Below are 17990 nucleotides of genomic sequence, written 5' to 3'. Positions count from 1 at the left end.
TCGAGATTTCGAATCAATGGTGTGCGTGGTGCAGGGCCAAATAGATGGCCACCAGGATGTAGAAGAGCTGCAGGTACGAGAAGATCACGAACATCGAGAACGAACCAATTATCATCTTTCGCGCCGCAGACGGCCCATCAAATTCGATGTTCTCCGAATGCAGTATGTCCACCACGTTGTAGTTGTTGTTGATGATGACAGGATGTTGGATCTCGTACATGTGTTGAAACGGGTAAAACTTCCAGGTTCTCGGAGGACAGTTGTCGTTCTTTTGGGGAAATTGGGTTAAGCGTTGTTGGTCATGGCGGGGGCGCGGGAAAAGGCTTAACAATCGAACAAGAAGAAAATATTATTTTTGGCTCCAATTTTATCTCGCCATTCACACAGAACCGGCTGCGTCTAGTTGGCGCGATCAGCTGTTGCGCCCTTGTAGTGTTGGCTAACGTAGCAATGGCTAGAAATATCCGAAACAGAAACTTCTTGTGCTAAATAGTAAATAATAATACAAACCAACTTAATTAATATGCATTTTGTAGAATACATATAGATGGAAACCACTGACAAGTAAGATGTTTGTTAGATAAACTATTTATATGCAAACTCAAAGTTTGTTTGAGGGATTCATTTTTATAGCTAGATTTAGCTCATCACTGTTCAAACTGTTGTGATTGTCTGCGCGGCTTGCTTCGCTCGGAATTTATTTAAAATAATTCGGACTAGGCTGCCATGGCTGTTGCACAGAAGGAAAAGACTGAGGCAAAAAAGAAAAGTCCTGAAAAGGGAAAACAGCAGAAGGCCAAAGTTATGCCCGCCACACCGCCAGCGAATGTAAAACAAAGAACTGTGGTCACCCCCTGGCGCGACACGTGCGTAGACCAAGTGTAACAACAAACCCACTCCGCTGATAAAAACATTACATTTTCAGGCTGGAATTTAAGACAACGTACAACTGGTTGTTTGGCAAATCCAACACACCCGACACACGGCGTCGAGCACTCAGTAAAATCCGCATTTGGGGCCTGCGAAGAGGAAGTCTTTGCCCGGCAGCGGTTTTGGCCACATCGGTACTGGTCCAGGCGCAACTAGAAGACCAGGAAGGCAGCTCCAAAATACAGGACACCTATGCCAGTGCCTTTACACGATTCTACAACTTCATGTCCTCCATCATACAGGGACACAACATGACCAGCATGTACGAAACGGCCAAGGAACTGGGCCTTCAGTCATTCATCGTTGATCTGCGTCACTTGTGCGCCCATGGACAGGAGCTTCCGCCCGTGGAGGTGCTGAGAAGCACATCGGTTCATTGTCTGGAGTGGCTGCGCACCTACTACTGGCTGCCGCACAAGGAAACCATGTCAAATTTGGATGCTGGGAAACTGCACCGCCAGGACAAGCTTAAGTTCGAAAAGGCAGTGACAAATCTTCTAGAGATCTACGATCTGACCCTGGAGTGCCATTTCAAGGGAGCGGAGAAACTAAAGGCCATCAGCAAACTAAAATCCAGTGGCGAATTCAATAAGATTCGAGTCTATTCCTCCAGCAAGAAGGCGAAGACATCAAAAGAAATCCTGAGTGCGGTGTTAGGTGACCTAAGTGCGTTGGTCAAAAGGGAATCATCATCAATGAAGGATCTGCTGGACATCTACACGAACTGTCTGCTTAAAATGGAATACTTTCTTGGCGTTGGCCTGCAAATCGATGACAACGAGGATACCCTCATTGCAGCCACACAGGGACTCTTCCGGTTGTTGGCCGTGCAGGGATATATCGAAAAGGTTTTTGTGGCCCTAGTTCAACTGACTGAGAACCAAAACGAGTCGGAGCAACGGCGACTAGGAGCCAGCTACTGGGCAACGAAAATGGTTGAATCCTTTGGAATGCTGTTCCGTATGAAGCGCATGTACAAAGCGGAACTGGATTTGGTTAGTATAAATATAGTGTTCCTTAAAGATGACTACTAAATACTTTTTAATTTCCAGAACAATAAACTGAAACCAGTGGATTTTGCCACCCTAAACACAGATAAACTTTCAAAAACATTGCGAAGTCTGTTAGTACATTCAAATGTGGATCCCTCGGTTACACTTATTTTTGGAGACAATCCCAAAAAGGCGAGGTCTTTGGTTTTTGAGCGCGAGTTTATTATGCAGCGTGTTGCTCCATTTAGCAACTACTCGGCGCCCATTCTAAAAGGGTAAGCATACAATTGTTATCCCTCTTCTGGCCCTTGCAATAATATGATGTCCTTTTTTTTAGATTACTACCGCTGGCCGATCCTCCCTTTACGAAGACGCAAATCGAGGATTTAACCAAACTCTGCGACACTAGGCTGCAGGAATTCGAACTGGAGGAACCCATGGAAGAAGATAGTTCTTCCGAGGAGGAATACAACCTAGACTATCTGGAAAAACTTTTGGGACAAGCATCTCACAGCAGTGCGCAAACATCAGACTTGGGAGTTTGGAAACTAGAAAAGCGTAAGTATTTTAAACTTAATTTCTGAGCTTTTAACAAATATAATATATATATACCTTGTTGTTTTCAGATAACGATTGGTCCAAATGTGCATTGGGTGTATTGCCTTGGGCTTAATAAATAATAATTATGCAGCTTAATATTAAATAAATAAACATTACTAGATTCAAGATTCGAATTTTATTTTGCGCGAAATGTACTATTTTCTCATGACCAATTACTATTCACACTCAGCGCCACCAATCAGCTGTGTCTGCGCTCGCAGTGAATGGCAGTCGGCATCACTGACGTCAACAATTATTAGCGATTTTGGTTTATTTTGATGTAAATAGGAATAACTTGGCGCAAATATGTTTACTTTGTGGACCCTGATTGAATCCTCACTGCTGTGCTTGAATGCAGTGTGCATTCTGCACGAGGAGCGCTTTCTGGCCAAGTGTAAGTTCTCACAGAGATTTTTGGCTCCCAGTGCCACGATGTTCAACTTTTGGCACACTTTTCAGTTGGCTGGGGACGTCAGGCGGGCCAGCAGGATTTTGGAGCACCTACGGCCAAGGATCAGGTGCTAAATCTCATTCGTTCCATACGCACAGTGGCCAAGAGTGAGTACCACATTACTAAGTCTCTATTACCATGACGCACTATTATCCATTTCTTTCAGTTCCCCTGATATTCCTTAACATAATTGCGATTATATTTAAACTATTACTTGGTTGACATAGAATCTAATGTAATAAATGTGTAGCATACAGCCCTTTTAATAGAGAAGTCTTATTGTGCCACTTGACCACCTCCTCCGGATTTCCTCTGCAGCACGCACTTGACGCGATTTTCTAGGGCTATGCTGTATGCGTCCAGTTTATAGGCTGCCGCCTCCAATTTGTCGACGGTGTCGGAAATCTCATCGATCTGCTGCATCATTGGAGCTAATTGCTGGAACTTGAGGCTCAATTCACTGGTCGATGTATTTAGATTCTCGGCAATCTGCCGCATGTCCTTGTACTTGGCAATCGTGGCCTTGTTCATCTCCTCCAACAGCTTGTAGTCCTCCAGCGGAGCATTCAGTTCGTGGGTGATGTACTCCTCCGTTTTGTTGAACATTTTCGTGGCCAGACGACTGAGATTGGGGTCGTGTCGCGTCAGTGCTTCGAAACTGGAGGCGCTGGACAACGTAGGTCCGTGTTGTGGGGAGTCCGGAAGCAGGTTGGACTCTTGTGCCGCAGCAGCAGCGCTGGTTGTTGGTTTATCCATGGTTTTTCCAAGAAAGTTGCGATACGATTTTCCGAGTTTTCCAAAAACAAAGTAATTTTTGCAATCAGCTGATGCCTGCGTTTCGATGGGAATGGAATTGGCAATGGGATGTATGACATTCGCACCGAAGCGCGGGTATATTGGATTATTTAAAAATAAACTCGACCGTAATATACCCTATATTTAACTTTTAATAAACGAATTTTTAAAGACTAGATTAATGTCTAGGATAGACTGTCCTTACAATGGTTCTATAGCTTACTTCTGTAATGCATTTATTTTAAAACAAATGTTTATATTAGTTATGACTAAACATAATTATAATTATTAGTAATTATTAATAGTATAGGAAAATGGCAAGATCCTGGACCTTTTCAAACATATAGAGAACGTAGTGTCCCCAAATGTTCCGACTAATAGGTATGAAATGGCGAGCACTAAAAAGATAGACAAATTCACATTTTGTACCATAAGAGCAAGTACACATCGTTTAGATAAGGCATTAGTATGCCAAGAACAGAACGTTAAACATGCTGAAATCCAATCAAGATCGAAAACTAAAGCACCTTTTCGACGGAAGCGATTGGAATGTGTATGAACCGAATATCCTGAATCTCGGAGTGGGTGCTCCAGGTACAGATCTCCTGGCCGCCAACTGTGATAACTTTAGGACGGCCACAGATCATTGTCTCGTAAGTAAAACTCTTATGCAATCCCCTCTTTATAACCACCATTTTGGGTTTTTTCCTTTCAGGAACGCGAAAAGCGTGAAAACCAATCTCTGATTTTCCAATATGGACCAACAAGTGGAACATTCGAGGTGCGCCGTGAAATTTCCACCTACTTCACCGAAATGTTTAAAAGTCCCGTCAACTGGTAGTATTAAGTATTAGTATTAGTAGTATCATATTAATATCGTTGTTTTTGTTTACAGTGAGGATTTGATAATAACCACAGGAGCAACGCAGGGCCTTCACCTAGTTTTGTCCACAATGCTGGACTTTGAGGGTTTCGTATTCGTGGATGAGTACACCTATATGATTGCGTTGGATAGCATAAAGCACTTTAGCACTCTGACCATAGTTCCCGTAAAGCTCAACGATGATGGAGTGGACCTGCGCGATCTCGAAGAGCAGGTCTTCAAACGACGCTTTCAATCGAAGAAGAAGGAGTTCTGGGGACTTTACTACACCATACCAAGCTATCATAATCCCACGGGGATTCTATTCTCGCCAGGTATGTTTCAGAACATGAAATGTACATAAAGCCTATTTTCATAATTTCATATGATTTCCATAGAGGTCTGTCGTGGAATCGTGCAACTGGCTAGGAAATATGATTTCCTTGTTGTCTGCGATGATGTGTATAATATCCTTAACTATGGCGAAAAGCCCACCCACAGCCGTCTGTATTCTTATGATGACAGAAAAGATGCCGACTTTGCAGGACATGTTATCTCCAATGGCAGTTTCTCCAAGATTCTGGGTCCTGGAGTTCGCTTGGGCTGGCTAGAGCTTCCTCCACGTCTGAAACCCATTTTAGATGGCAGTGGATTTGCCAATAGCGGTGGATGTTTTAACAACTACACATCCGGTATTGTGGGCAGTCTCTTTGAGCTCAAGTTAGCCCAAAAGCAAATAGCTGTAGCCTATGAAGCTTACAAGGAGCGAATGCTGGCCACCACGCAGGTTCTTCGAGATGAGTTGCCCGCCTGCTGCAAGTTGGTCATCCCCTCGGGCGGATACTTCATCTGGGTGCGGATTCCGGATCAATTGGACTGCCGAGAGTTTCTCAAGTACTGCCTGGAGAATCAGAAGATATACTTTATAGTGGGAACACGCTTCTCCGCGGATGGTCAAAGTGGCAAACAGTTCTTCCGCCTGTCCATCGCCTTCTATCCGAAGGAAAAGTTGGTGGATGGAGCCAGAAGACTTTGCAATGCACTTAAGGATTACATAGCCCAACAATAGATACCCCATGACGTATCTTTAATATGGCAAAATATTTTTAGTATTGTGGTTATCTGCTATCGTACTTTATATATGACTTAAAAAGATGTGACTGTGCACTAAACTACTTATCAAGATGTTATCTACTACTTAAAGAGATATATGATATACACACGTTTGTTGTACAGATTCTTGGGCATGACGCTTAAAATATCACAAATCTGTTAAATTCCATACAAATACACAACAATTAGTTGACATTTACACATGTACAGCGGATCTCAGCTCAACAGTAACTATAAATCCTTGGTTGTATCTGCATCTTATCATTTGTGCTGCGCTGCGAATGTTTACATATTTAAATATCTTTTAATCAGGTAATGAGTGGTCCAATGTGCATTGGTTGTCCTGCCTTGGGCTCAATAAATATGCGTCTTAATATTAAAATAATATTTTAAGTAAATAACAAACATTACAAGATCCAGATTTGAATTTTGGATTTGGCGCGCAATTTATTTTATATGACAATTTAACCATTCACACTCAGCGCCAGCAATCAGCTGTGTCTGCGCTCGCAGTGAATAGCAGTTGGCATCAATGGAGATCGAAATTGGCGGCGCTGGACAACTCGACCGTGATATACCCTATATTTAAATCTTCATAAACTATTTTGAAAAGACAAGATTACAGTTTAGAATAGACTGTTCTTACAATGGTTCTATAGCTTACTTCAGTACTGCATTTATTTTAAAACGAATTTTTCTATAAGTTCTGACTCAACAGATTATAATAATTGGAGAAGCACATTAATATTGTTGAAAATGACAAGATCGTAAAGCTATTCAACATATGTTGCAACTAATAGGTATGAAATGGCGAGCGGTAAAAACTAAACCTTTTAAAATTTTTTACCATAAAAGCAAGTACACATCGCTTAGTTAAGGCATAAGTATGCCAAGAACAGAACAGTAAACATGTTGAAATCCAATCAAGAACGCAAACTAAAACACCTTTTCGACGGAGGCGATTGGAATGTGTACGAACCGAATATCCTGAAACTAGGAGTGGGTGCTCCAGGAACAGATATCATGACCGCCAACTGTGATTACTTTCGGACGGCCACAGATCATTGTCTGGTGGGTTTAACTCTACGCAATCCCCTCATTATAAACACCAATGTGGGTTTTCATTTCAGGAACGCGAGAAGCGTGAAAACCAATCGCTGATTTTCCAATATGGACCACCAAGTGGAACATTCGAGGTGCGCCGTGAAATTTCCGCCTATTTCACCGAAATGTTTCAAAGTCCCGTACACTGGTAGTCATATACGACTTTGCGATCTAATTCCATATCTTATAAATGTGGTGCTTGTGGTTTTCAGTGAGGATTTGATAATAACCACAGGAGCAACGCAGGGCTTTCACCTAATTTTGTCCACAATGTTGGACTTTGAGGGTTTCGTATTCGTGGAGGAGTACACCTTTATGGTTGCGTTGGATATCATAAAACACTTCAGCACTCTGACCATAGTTCCCGTAAAGCTCAACGATGATGGGGTGGACCTTCGCGATCTTGAAGAGCAGGTCTCCAAACGACGCTTTCAATCGAAGAAGAAGGAGTTTTGGGGAATCTATTACACCATACCAAACTATCATAATCCCACGGGTATTCTATTCTCGCCAGGTATTTTCCAGAATATGTTATGTACTTTTCATAATTTCATATGATTTCCATAGAGGTCTGTCGTGGAATCGTGCAACTGGCTAGAAAATATGATTTCCTTGTTGTCTGCGATGATGTTTACAATATCCTTAGCTATGGCGAAAAGCCCACCCGTCTGTTGTCTTATGATGACAGAAAAGATGCCGACTTTGCAGGACATGTTATTTCCAATGGCAGTTTCTCCAAGATTCTGGGTCCTGGAGTTCGCTTGGGCTGGCTAGAGCTTCCTCCACGTTTGAAACCCATTTTAGATAACTGTGGATTTGCCAATAGCAGTGGATGTTTTAACAACTACACATCCGGCATTGTGGGCAGTCTCTTTGAGCTGAAGCTAGCCCAAAAGCAAATAGCTTTTGTCTATGAGGCCTACAAGGAGCGAATGCTGGCCACCACGCAGGTGCTTCGAGATGAGTTGCCCGCCTGCTGCAAGTTGGTCAGCCCCTCGGGCGGATACTTCATCTGGGTGCGGATTCCGGATCAATTGGACTGCCGAGAGTTTCTCAAGTACTGCCTGGAGAATCAGAAGATATACTTTATAGTGGGAACACGCTTCTCCGCGGGTGGTCAAAGTGGCAAACAGTTCTTCCGCCTGTCCATCGCCTTCTATCCGAAGGAAAAGTTGGTGGATGGAGCCAGAAGACTTTGCAATGCACTTAAGGATTACATATCCCAACATTAGATACCCCATGACGTATCTTTAATATGGCAAAATATTTTTATTATTGTGGTTATCTGCTATCGTACTTTAAATATGACTTAAAAAATATGTGACTGTGCACTAAACTACTTATCAAGATGTTATCTACTACATAAAGAGATATATGATATACACACGTTTGTTGTACAGATTCTTGGGCATGACGCTTAAAATATCACAAATCTGTTAAATTCTATACAAATACACAACAATTAGTTCAGAGTATAACTTTACACATGTACAGCGGATCTCAGCTCAACTGTAACTATATCCTTGGTTGTATCTGCATCTGCATCTTGTCATTTGTGCTGCGCTGCGAATGTTTACAGATTTCAATATCTTTCGATTGCTCATAATACTTTCGCTTGAATTGGAATGCCCGCTGGCGTATTTAGGTTCACAAATATGTTAACTACTCGGAAAAGGTCAGTACGATCTCCTTGAGTGAGGTATACGTGCCGATTACCAAGCCCAGGATTCCCACGATGATCAGCACAAAGTTGCCTGCAAGGATTTCTGGTTAGTAAACTGATTTTTGTGGGCATTTAATAGGCACACTCACTTAACACCAGCCAAACCTTGGCGAAGCCCTTAGTATTGTACCAGTGTGTGCAGATCTGGATGAGTGCCGGGAAAGCCAGTCCCAAGGCGGATAGGCACAGAGCTCCAAACAGGGAGATGAACAGCTCCAGGTTGGGAATGGCCACTGCCAGGAGGACTGCGAATAAGAAAGACATTAATGTTACTGGCTGAGGATAAATATATATGGAATATCAGACGCAAGGTTTTATAATCCTTAGTCTATGATTATTTAACTGCTATCAATTATAAATCGATTTTATTGATCAATCACTCAAGATTTTACTATAACTTGAACTTACAGGTGATCAGAACGAGGCCAGTTCGCACGGCGTATTCCCAAAACAGGGCATTACGTTGGGAGCCCAGGCGCTTGGCCACATAATCATTCCAGGTAATATCAATGGCCACATAGCAGGCCAGTCCATGGGTAATGTAAATGGCAAAGGCCAGCATGCCCTTCACGCACATGGAAAGCCTTTAAGGAGAGAGATTAATTAGGATAATCAGGATATAACTGCCAAGTTAGTAAACTTACACTTCGTGCTCCGGCATGTTTAGAGTAATGGAACCCAGCACCGCAGATCCATAGTTGAGATAGCCAAAGAGACCCATGCCCACGTAGAGGAACACAATGAGCACCATGGATACGTTGAGCACTCCGCAGCTGCCACCGAACTTCTGCGGGGTCCGCATCTCGTTCTCCAAGGGCAGGATGACACCGATGGCTTCCAGGGCAAACAACACAGTGCCAAAGAAAAGCGGGAAATTCGAGGGTTTGCCGAAGGCATCCTTGCCCTCCGTGGTGACTGGTTCCCGGAAGATGTAGTAGCAGATGATGCCAAAGGATACCATCGTAATGGCGTTGGCCAGCGTGGAGAAGGGAGCCAGATACTTCAGATTCCGCACCCAGTTGATGAGGATCAGCGGCAGCAGAATGATGATCATGCAGAGTCGCACATCGATGTTCGTATCGGCCACTGCATCCACAATGGCCTTTATGTTGGAGGCCACGAAGACCACGTAAACGCAACAGGTGCCCAGTTGATAGATTAGCAGGAACGTGTTAACCACTGTGCCAATGTATGGTGCGAATATCCGGAAGCATTTGGGGCCTTCGCCCATTGCCGTCTCCGCCACCAGTGGATAATTCATGCTGGGCATCTGTCATGGAGAAATCACCATTAATCTGGATTATATATGTCTTCAGGATCTAACCCACCTTCTTCCTTCGGCACAGTTCATACTGAGCTTTGACCAGCTGGTGAATGCAAAAGGTGCAAATGAAGCCAATGACTATCGTGCCAATGGATCCAGTGATGTAGCCGGAGTTGCGAAAGGCATTCGGCATGGCCAGAATTCCTGTGCCCAGCGAGCCCTTTAGCAAATGGAACAGGGTCTCCGAGTTTCTTAAAAATATGATATTTTTATGATTTTTTATTTCTGGGAATTATCAGCAGATCCTAGCTCACGTGGTGGGATGCTCCACATCGCGATGATGATACGGATTGTAGTCGGGATCCTTGGCCACCAAGGCCTTGTTCTTCTGACCCTTCTCCGCCAGTTCCAGTTTGTCCGGATGATCGCCGACGTAGGCCGCATTGCTGTGTCCATTCTTAGTCATGGCTATTGATCAAAAATATGCAAAAAAATACGATTGTGTTAAATGTGGTGTGTACTATAAATACTTGACAAAAAATCAAGTATTTTCAGCTATCAAGCCAAACTAATTGCTATAAAGCACACTCCCTTTAGAAATAGTATTAATCAGTTACTCCTCTAAATCTACAGCATGTCTAAATATGTATCTGTATCCGTTCGGCATTTGTATCTGCATTTGCATTTGTATCTGCATCTGCATTTGCATCTGCATCTGTGGCGCAACAAGTGCGTGATGTGCACGGTGCACGGTGCGCGTTGCTCTGAAAATAGTTTGCGCCGCTGACATATTTCTAAATTGAAAGCAGACTGCGGCAATGTCAAGTTCAGTGCCAGCGAATCATTGCCCCGATTTTCGAATACGATTGCCACTATTCCGCGTAGTTCCCCTTTCGCATTTTAGGGTATTACGAGTACCTGGCATTACGGGTATCGTGCGGCGTTCTGAGACGTGCTAAAATAGAATGGAAGCGAACAACAAAGGCCAATTTTAGTGTCACTTGTCTGTAGAATCGGACTTTGCTGTCCGTCCCAATCGCCATACCGCCGCCCATGCTTAATTGGTAAATATATGTGTTCGTGTGACAACGGACAATTCGAGACTTTACGGCTTCCAGTTAAGATAATCTCATCTGCCCGAGAGATATGGAAATTTTGGCAAATTACGCCAACTTTTCCGGTTCTCAGTTTTATGAGCGTGTCTCCTGCAATTGCCTTGTTGATAATATCTGCAGATCAGTTGACATATAACATGATATGCAAGTCGCGGTTCGATCCATCTGCCTTATAAACCACCCAGAAGCAGGTCTATAACCTGAATGACTCTCTGCATAATCTCAAGTACGGCGGCTTTTCCGTAGCGCCGACAAAGTCTCAGATATGCGGAAGTCATTAACCGATCTAAAGGGAGCTCTTGACGTTGATTACACCAAATTGACTTTTGGGAAGACATGAGTAATAGCTGTACATGGGAAAACTATGCAAAGTAATTTATTTATGAGTGGAATAATTGCTGCATTGCATATCTAATGATTTAATGGGAAATGTTGAGATTCATATAGAAAATAAAGACAGCTTTCAACAATAGTATTCCTCAATGAACACAACTGGGCGTATGCGCAATGTGCTTATAGTAAAATCTATGTTTATTGATGCACATAAACTTGGCAATGGAAATTCTATGAAAAACTTATAATTTCATATATTTCATATTTTTTATAGGGAAATTCTTTAGTAATTAAGCCAGATAACTTTCTAATAATCTAGTTCCGGCTTACGCTTTATGCGCCCATTGTATCACCACCAAAAATAGACAAAGTCTAGACAATACGCAAAACAGAGTTCGCAGAAATAATTTCCATAATTTTGTTGAACTATGCTAAAACAAAACAAACCCCTTTAGTTTGTTTTACTAATGAAGTGCAGGCGGTTTTAACTGGATTGACATACCCGTTCGCAGCGCGGCAATAAATTAATTTTGCGACTGTGCCGATTTGCAATTTGTCAATTTGTTTTGACTTTTGGCCGCAAAATGATTTAGTTGGCCTTTTCCTTTCTATTGCCCCTTTCTGTCTGTTTTTCTATCATCATTCTAATGCAGCTGGCTAAAAATATATATTTTTTGAAAATCTTGCCAAGCCAAGAATTCCCCATGAATCGCTTGAGATTTTCTGTTCACGTGAACGGCTGTGGAATATCAATTGAAAGCGGCACGCGACTCTCCCGGCTCTCTGTTTTGGTATTACTTTGTTATTTTGGCTTTTTTGCTTTTATTGTGCTTTTATTTACTCACTGGTGTTGTGGGCTTTTGGCCGTCTAGACTCTCGAGAGTTTAGCCAAGTTCAATGAGCCAGGCCAGTCTATTTGGCCTTAGCTGAATACAAATTTCAATTGTCAGTGGATTCGGAATCTCTTGTCTCTTGGCCCAAAGCAACTTCTAACTGACTGGCTTCAAAAAGACGTCGGCCTTGCTCCGCTTTATTAATTCGAATTTCGAAACTGGAGTTTTCCACTGTGTTTGCCCGAGACGGTCTGACAGTGAATTTTGGTATGGAAAAGTTCTTGGCAATAGCCACATTCCGGCGAGCAGCTGGAAAAGTTTTGTCAGCCAACTGTTTTTGAAAGATCGCAATGTGGTAGTGCAACTGCAAGTGCCAGTTTTTAATGAAATTTTCCACGCAAGGCGATAATTAATTTTGCGTGAGAGAAAGAGAGAGGAAAACGGCTGGAGTTGAAATAATACGTTTTTTAAAGAGAAAATTATAGTACGAAAATGCGCTCTCTACTTAACTGATATTTCTAAAAGTGCTTAAAATATAATAAAAATATAAAAGTTCCATTTATTGCTTTAAACTCAAGACTTGGTAACTTTAAAGTTCAAAAACAATGATTAACTGATATTTCTAAAAGTGCTTAAAAAATAATACAAATATAAAAGTTCCATTAATTGTGTTAAACACAAGACTTGGTAACTTTAAAGTTCAACAACAATGCAAGAGTGATTTCTGGAATGTTCCCAACCAAACTCCGTTTTTCCAACCAGTTATTTTCCTTAATGCCACTCAGTTTGTTTTTATGGCCATTTGGCAATTTCGACTGGGTAATCTTCTTCAAGAATACCCAGCTGAATAATTTTGTAATAAACAATCAGGGATGCAAATGTCAGTGGAGTCAGTGATCTTTGTGTGTTGCCACACTTCAGCTTGACCAACTGGACGTATGAGTGATTTGTGTGAGGTTTATCACACTCTTATGCCGCTTATCACAAAATAAACTTGCGAATCAAAGAGAAGCAGGTGGATTCATAGCTCCACATTATTTATATTGTTCAAAGACTTCACTTATGATTTGTATCTACAAGATATCCATAGATGTTGGCAATGACCACTGGTAGATAGATTAATCAACCGATTGTGGTGCGTGGATCCAATTTTCCCTTGAGCATTGTGAAAGGACTTGAAACTCTTGACAGACAGTTGTACGCTCATCTTATCTTAAGATATATAAATAGACCTTATGTTAGTGCAGAAGTGTATCTAAGCACTATGCAAATATTTGAAATGAGCTGAATCTCATGCCTTAAATAGCTGACAGCACTTTAAACCTTTTGCGAGCAAATTTTTGGCAACTCGATCAATAATTTTCGTCGGGCATTTGATGCGCATGGCTGGCTAAATTTAACTGCAATTAATTGGGTCTTAGTTCACTTAACTTAGCTAAAGTGAACTCAACGATCTGTGCACTCATGCCCGACTTACTAATTTGCAAAAGTTGCGCTCAGCGACTTCCGCTGGATAATTAGCCCGAAAATAAATATGCATAACTCTCACTTACCGAGGCTTGTAAAACACTTTTATTTGAATTTAGCAATAAATAACTGGGATTCTTTTGCTGTAATATCCAAACTCCAGGCGGTAGAAACGTTGACTGTTGATAAACCTTTTAAACAACTGGCAATTAGCCGAAACACTCGTTGACAGGAACGACGAAAAATCAAAACATAAATCTAAATCAACGCCGATCTCGCACCACCGCGCACTTGTTGTACCAGACTACAGACTATATACTATACACTATACACTTTACACTATACTATTCAGTTATGCCTATGCTATGGTGTACTGTTGATATGGTCGGTGTGGTTGGATCTGCGATGTGATCGTGTTGGCCGCGCGTTAACGACTAAATCAGACCCAACGTGGGTCACCAGTTTTAAGCATCGCGCGAAACGCCGAACGATACTCAACTCATACAGCGATTTTCACACAGACGACATTCAGTGGCACACAGGGAAACTCGTCGAGTGTCGCATAATCGCATGTAAAATCGGTGGAAATCGGTGGGGTTTTTGGGATGCTGGGTCTGGTCTTTGTGCATCATTGTGTTCTCTAAGAATCACCTGGAATTGACAAATATTTTATTAATTGCTTTCGACTTTTATACAAGTTAATTGGTGGCACCGTTACATCACTTCGTTATTAACATTTGGAGACTCTTTTATTTCGATTAGTTTGATTTCACCTTTGGAACTTAGATCCTTTATCCATTTACAGCTAAATCGATGGTTATTTATACTTTATATATATGTTATACCAAAGAAATAAGATAGTTAACAGAAATAAACTAACTATTTACTATTTTGTAGTTTCCCTGGAATTCCGCACTGTTTCTATTTGATCGAAGTCCTCACTAATTACTTGACCAACAATCGCCCATAATATTAATATTTGTACTAGTAATTTGTCTTGTTTATTGCCCGTGTATTCTAACCTAGGTGCTATTACTATTAATTTCGAAAAACAAACAAATAAAACCTATATTTTAGAACGCCTTATTGCCAAACCCTTCGATAGAAGCCAGATTCCTTTGGTGGGCATCGCAATGTGCGCTTCCTTAACCAGCTTTCCCTGTGCCCAAACATCAGCGGTTAACCGTTTTTGAGCGTTTTATGATTGTCACTCGACGTGTTTCTCATGTAACCATCACCTTCGAGATGCTCCTTTCTGGCTCAAACCCCCGCCCCTCCCGCTGCGATCGCCATGATCTGTGGGCCACTTTTTCTGCTTCGGTAAAGAGACGTTGCCAAATATTTGGCCGGGACATTCTCTGGCTTATGGCAAGACGGCAAAAGAACCAGTAACCAGTAACAACTACTGTGTCCATTGCAGGCAGTGCAAGACACTTCGATCGACTGGCAATTAACATGTTTTTTTTCAGTTTTTTTCTTTTATTTTTGCCAGCGCGGGGGATACTGAATTGATGGCTTAATGCACTTTCTCAGCGCCAGTTAACTGGTTTTTTTTCTCGCAGTTTTCAGGGGAGGGAGAGAGAGAGGGAGAGGAGCATTCTGCGACAGCCTGTTAACTTGGCCAAATGAAATTTCGATCGTTGGCCGCGTGCCTTCCTGCGCTTTATTAGTTCGCCTGCATTGCGCATACGCCGCATGTGCCTGGGAATTACTCAGTTATCCCTCAGTGCGCCGAGATCGGTAACCCGATATATACATATATATTCGATATCAATAAAACCTGTTGTCACATGGATATGGACGGGCTCTGACGTAGTCGTTAGTCTAGCCAATCTTGACTTTGGCTGTGACGCTCGCAGCTAAGTCATAGGTAATCTGGTTGCCAGTTTGCCAATTTGCCACATTGGTTTCGGCATTTCTTCTTTCGAATGACGTTGGAGAATCCACTCAAATGGTTAACAGATTATTAGTAAAGCGATTTCGATCAATGGATAGCGGCAATTCAATGATAAGTGTTAATTTTCCAGCCGAATTGCTGGCAATTCGCACCTAAATAACCATAAAATATCAGTGATATGGCCGAGCATTGATTCTGATATGACTTGTTTATTCAGTTGACCAAGGAAAATCTCGATGTTTTCGCTGGTTTCCAGGTGAAAACACTAATTTCATTGAGTGCCTGAAAAAAAGCTTTTAGATTAAAGCATTTGTATTTAGATATCATTAGGAAAATGACATATTGCCAATCTGGTTAGGCAAGGCAAACGCATTTGTGGATAAATATAGCGATGCGGTGTGATAATTGCATGCGAAATTCATCTGATTAGGTGTAAAAATACACAAAATAAACAAAAGCACTCAAACAGAGCTTCAAATTATATTAATTGTATTAAATTTGTTGAATATTGACGCTTATCGTTGTTAAATAAAATTATAAACATATATTATTTCTATACTATAATTGGGTAATTGTGTAATTGATGTTCAAAAAAACTCTTCCCAAGCCGGGAGTATTTTATTGAAGCTTTTATTATAACTACTTGTTACGAGAAGTTTTTACGTTGAGCTGAGTAAAAAAATGTTAAATTACTTAATTTTATGTATTTATTCATTAATTGGGAGTCGAATTGCGGAATGTTTTATTGTATTATCTCCTCCTTACATGTACTATGTTTTTCTCTTGGTTAAAACTAATTTTTATTATTATAAGTGCCAATATGAACTAATAAACTAATAATTCTAATTTCTTACGAATTACATTATTTGTTAAACAACAAATTCGTGGAAAATGCGCTAAAACTTATGCATTTTTTCCAGTGCATTGCAGAGCATCATCAGAGGTAACAATCACATAATACAAGCGAGCCAAGGGAAAATTGATTTCGCCCTGAACTTGCGCTGCCCCATTTGGTGTCACTCAACAAAGAACACGTGCCGCTGGCCCAGAGATCTCTTCTCCATTTCCATCCACATCGCGGTGGCACTTCCCTGTTGAACCGATGTCACCCTCGAATGGGTCAGGTGGTCAGTGGACTGCCCTTTGGCCTCGCCAATTTCCCCCCAACTTTTACTTTCACATTTGAATGTAGCATAATAGTACATACTGTGGTCTTGCCCACCCATCATATATCAGAGATCGCAGCGGCGTGTTAAATTTTGTGGCATTTGTGTGGCAGCTCAATTGAAAAATTGCTTTGTTATTCTCAATTTGCGGCTCTAAACAGTTTTAGGCACTATGCGTTGGCTTAATCACGAAGAATTGCGCACCAAAGAGCGAATCCCATTTGGGACACCTCTGCGCCACTGATTACTGCTGATTTATTATTATTTTAATGGGGTTGGCTCGTTTGCCCCGTTGAAGGAAGTTCGAATTGAGGGTGACACAGTTTCCAGTTCACCAGATGCCCGATACCATATATCAGTACTGCGTGAAAAGAGCTTACCATGGGATAATCCGTGGCTGCGATCGGTTCAGTTGGTCCCGACTTGGCCAGGGTGAAAGGTTCGTGGTGGTGCAAGGTCTGCTGCTCTGCTGGTCTGTTGGTCATCTGGTCTCCTCGACAAATCCACAACTGCCATGTCGACGCAGAACGTAAGTGGCTTCGAGTTTCGCATAGCTTTAGGCCATGTATCTCCACCATTGCCTTAACTTTAATTCCCATAAATACCCATAAAATAAAATAGTTATTAGCGCCGTAAATTTATATAACCTTTATTATGTTTTGTATGACTCAAAATCTCTAACAATGCAGATTGAATTCCAATAATGAGTAATACTGAGAATAGCATCTTGAGCAAACGTTGTCTGCCATTTATTTTTGAACACAAGCTAGAAGACCAGATAAACAAGAATGCGTTTTGCGTACGGTTCCGGTATTAGCCGCATTAAATGGCCAAAAATAAGCACTAAGCTTTTTGGCCGTAATATCAGCCGAAAGTGGAACACCCCCTTAAGTGGGGTTTATCTGGGCGATAAGAGCGAGCCAAGTACTGCGTGTGCACTGGCCTACAAGATCGCTGACACTTTTATCGGACGACATATGTCGTCTGTCTCCGGTTCTCAGTGGATTCTCACGTTCTGCTGTCTGGGCCGCAGCTATGGAATTGCAATAAAAGAGTCTAAACATAGTAACATACTCCAGCCACCAACCCCTTAACCCCCTGAACCCCTGAACCCCTTAACCCCCAAAAACCTCATCCACTCCGATTCACGCCGAGCTGTTCAGGCGAACAACTGACTCAATGCTAATGCTCATGCTTAACCAGTGCCATTGCCAAGTGCGCTGGTTTCACGGGGAGATCGGCGCAGATCGAAGGGGGCGTAGTGAGCAAGTTGCGAGTTGCGAGTTCCGAGAGCTTTGCTTTCGAGATATAGAGCCTCACCGTTGGACGGTTAACTTTTGTTTTA

General features: G+C 41.9%; 7 protein-coding genes across 8 annotated transcripts; 4 read left to right on the top strand and 3 right to left on the bottom strand.

Annotated features, from left to right (window-relative positions):
- Window positions 1-13: 13 nt before the first annotated feature.
- Window positions 14-390, bottom strand: LOC122615692. Its single transcript, XM_043790740.1, has one exon. It carries the CDS (start codon window positions 218-220, stop codon window positions 14-16), a length of 207 nt encoding a protein of 68 aa, XP_043646675.1. The 5' UTR covers window positions 221-390.
- Window positions 391-645: 255 nt separating this feature from the next.
- On the top strand, window positions 646-2656 carry LOC122616254. The gene is made up of 5 exons (XM_043791653.1): window positions 646-866; window positions 926-1925; window positions 1983-2197; window positions 2260-2480; window positions 2549-2656. The coding sequence occupies exons 1-5, from the start codon at window positions 727-729 to the stop codon at window positions 2593-2595; spliced, it is 1623 nt and encodes a 540-aa protein (XP_043647588.1). The 5' UTR covers window positions 646-726; the 3' UTR covers window positions 2596-2656.
- Window positions 2657-2723: 67 nt separating this feature from the next.
- LOC122616256 (immediate early response 3-interacting protein 1) lies at window positions 2724-3239 on the top strand. Its single transcript, XM_043791655.1, has 3 exons — window positions 2724-2916; window positions 2982-3080; window positions 3140-3239. The coding sequence occupies exons 1-3, from the start codon at window positions 2829-2831 to the stop codon at window positions 3193-3195; spliced, it is 243 nt and encodes an 80-aa protein (XP_043647590.1). The 5' UTR covers window positions 2724-2828; the 3' UTR covers window positions 3196-3239.
- Window positions 3151-3830, bottom strand: LOC122616255 (biogenesis of lysosome-related organelles complex 1 subunit 2). The gene has a single exon (XM_043791654.1). The coding sequence runs from the start codon at window positions 3727-3729 to the stop codon at window positions 3250-3252; it is 480 nt and encodes a 159-aa protein (XP_043647589.1). The 5' UTR covers window positions 3730-3830; the 3' UTR covers window positions 3151-3249.
- Window positions 3831-4161: 331 nt separating this feature from the next.
- On the top strand, window positions 4162-5981 carry LOC122617101 (2-aminoadipate transaminase-like). Its single transcript, XM_043792803.1, has 4 exons — window positions 4162-4421; window positions 4484-4605; window positions 4664-4965; window positions 5029-5981. The coding sequence occupies exons 1-4, from the start codon at window positions 4260-4262 to the stop codon at window positions 5697-5699; spliced, it is 1257 nt and encodes a 418-aa protein (XP_043648738.1). The 5' UTR covers window positions 4162-4259; the 3' UTR covers window positions 5700-5981.
- Window positions 5982-6273: 292 nt separating this feature from the next.
- LOC122616008 (uncharacterized protein YER152C-like) lies at window positions 6274-8088 on the top strand. Of its 2 annotated transcripts, XM_043791232.1 has the most exons (5): window positions 6274-6543; window positions 6599-6814; window positions 6874-6995; window positions 7060-7361; window positions 7415-8088. In XM_043791232.1, the coding sequence occupies exons 2-5, from the start codon at window positions 6653-6655 to the stop codon at window positions 8077-8079; spliced, it is 1251 nt and encodes a 416-aa protein (XP_043647167.1). In that variant the 5' UTR covers window positions 6274-6543; window positions 6599-6652; the 3' UTR covers window positions 8080-8088. The 2 variants fall into 2 exon arrangements, with proteins under 2 accessions (XP_043647167.1, XP_043647168.1); XM_043791233.1 differs by lacking the exon at window positions 6274-6543 and having other exon boundaries at window positions 6674-6814; window positions 6874-6939.
- Window positions 8089-8092: 4 nt separating this feature from the next.
- LOC122616007 (proton-coupled amino acid transporter-like protein CG1139) lies at window positions 8093-14021 on the bottom strand. The gene is made up of 7 exons (XM_043791230.1): window positions 13669-14021; window positions 10149-10302; window positions 9899-10085; window positions 9215-9840; window positions 8979-9154; window positions 8660-8815; window positions 8093-8601 (listed from the first exon to the last, which is right to left on the bottom strand). Exons 2-7 carry the CDS (start codon window positions 10298-10300, stop codon window positions 8510-8512), a joined length of 1389 nt encoding a protein of 462 aa, XP_043647165.1. The 5' UTR covers window positions 10301-10302; window positions 13669-14021; the 3' UTR covers window positions 8093-8509.
- Between the last annotated feature and the right edge of the window lie 3969 nt (window positions 14022-17990).

Source organism: Drosophila teissieri, chromosome 3L, assembly GCF_016746235.2.
Source record: "Drosophila teissieri strain GT53w chromosome 3L, Prin_Dtei_1.1, whole genome shotgun sequence".
Taxonomy (NCBI): Eukaryota; Metazoa; Arthropoda; class Insecta; order Diptera; family Drosophilidae; genus Drosophila; species Drosophila teissieri.
Note: the sequence above shows the minus strand (reverse complement) of the source record. Positions and strands in the feature narration are given on the sequence as shown.

Coding starts and splice junctions, on each gene's coding strand:
- LOC122615692 (XM_043790740.1), bottom strand. CDS start 220: ATGTACGAGATCCAACATCCTGTCATCATCAACAACAACTACAACGTG.
- LOC122616254 (XM_043791653.1), top strand. CDS start 727: ATGGCTGTTGCACAGAAGGAAAAGACTGAGGCAAAAAAGAAAAGTCCT. Junction 867..925: donor GTCACCCCCTGGCGCGACAC/GTGCGTAGACCA, acceptor TTACATTTTCAG/GCTGGAATTTAAGACAACGT. Junction 2,481..2,548: donor AGTTTGGAAACTAGAAAAGC/GTAAGTATTTTA, acceptor TGTTGTTTTCAG/ATAACGATTGGTCCAAATGT.
- LOC122616256 (XM_043791655.1), top strand. CDS start 2,829: ATGTTTACTTTGTGGACCCTGATTGAATCCTCACTGCTGTGCTTGAAT. Junction 2,917..2,981: donor GGAGCGCTTTCTGGCCAAGT/GTAAGTTCTCAC, acceptor CACACTTTTCAG/TTGGCTGGGGACGTCAGGCG. Junction 3,081..3,139: donor CATACGCACAGTGGCCAAGA/GTGAGTACCACA, acceptor CATTTCTTTCAG/TTCCCCTGATATTCCTTAAC.
- LOC122616255 (XM_043791654.1), bottom strand. CDS start 3,729: ATGGATAAACCAACAACCAGCGCTGCTGCTGCGGCACAAGAGTCCAAC.
- LOC122617101 (XM_043792803.1), top strand. CDS start 4,260: ATGCTGAAATCCAATCAAGATCGAAAACTAAAGCACCTTTTCGACGGA. Junction 4,606..4,663: donor TTTAAAAGTCCCGTCAACTG/GTAGTATTAAGT, acceptor TTTTGTTTACAG/TGAGGATTTGATAATAACCA. Junction 4,966..5,028: donor GGGGATTCTATTCTCGCCAG/GTATGTTTCAGA, acceptor TGATTTCCATAG/AGGTCTGTCGTGGAATCGTG.
- LOC122616008 (XM_043791232.1), top strand. CDS start 6,653: ATGTTGAAATCCAATCAAGAACGCAAACTAAAACACCTTTTCGACGGA. Junction 6,815..6,873: donor CGGCCACAGATCATTGTCTG/GTGGGTTTAACT, acceptor TTTTCATTTCAG/GAACGCGAGAAGCGTGAAAA. Junction 6,996..7,059: donor TTTCAAAGTCCCGTACACTG/GTAGTCATATAC, acceptor TGTGGTTTTCAG/TGAGGATTTGATAATAACCA.
- LOC122616007 (XM_043791230.1), bottom strand. CDS start 10,300: ATGACTAAGAATGGACACAGCAATGCGGCCTACGTCGGCGATCATCCG. Junction 9,155..9,214: donor AACATGCCGGAGCACGAAGT/GTAAGTTTACTA, acceptor CTCTCCTTAAAG/GCTTTCCATGTGCGTGAAGG. Junction 8,602..8,659: donor CAAGGTTTGGCTGGTGTTAA/GTGAGTGTGCCT, acceptor AAATCCTTGCAG/GCAACTTTGTGCTGATCATC.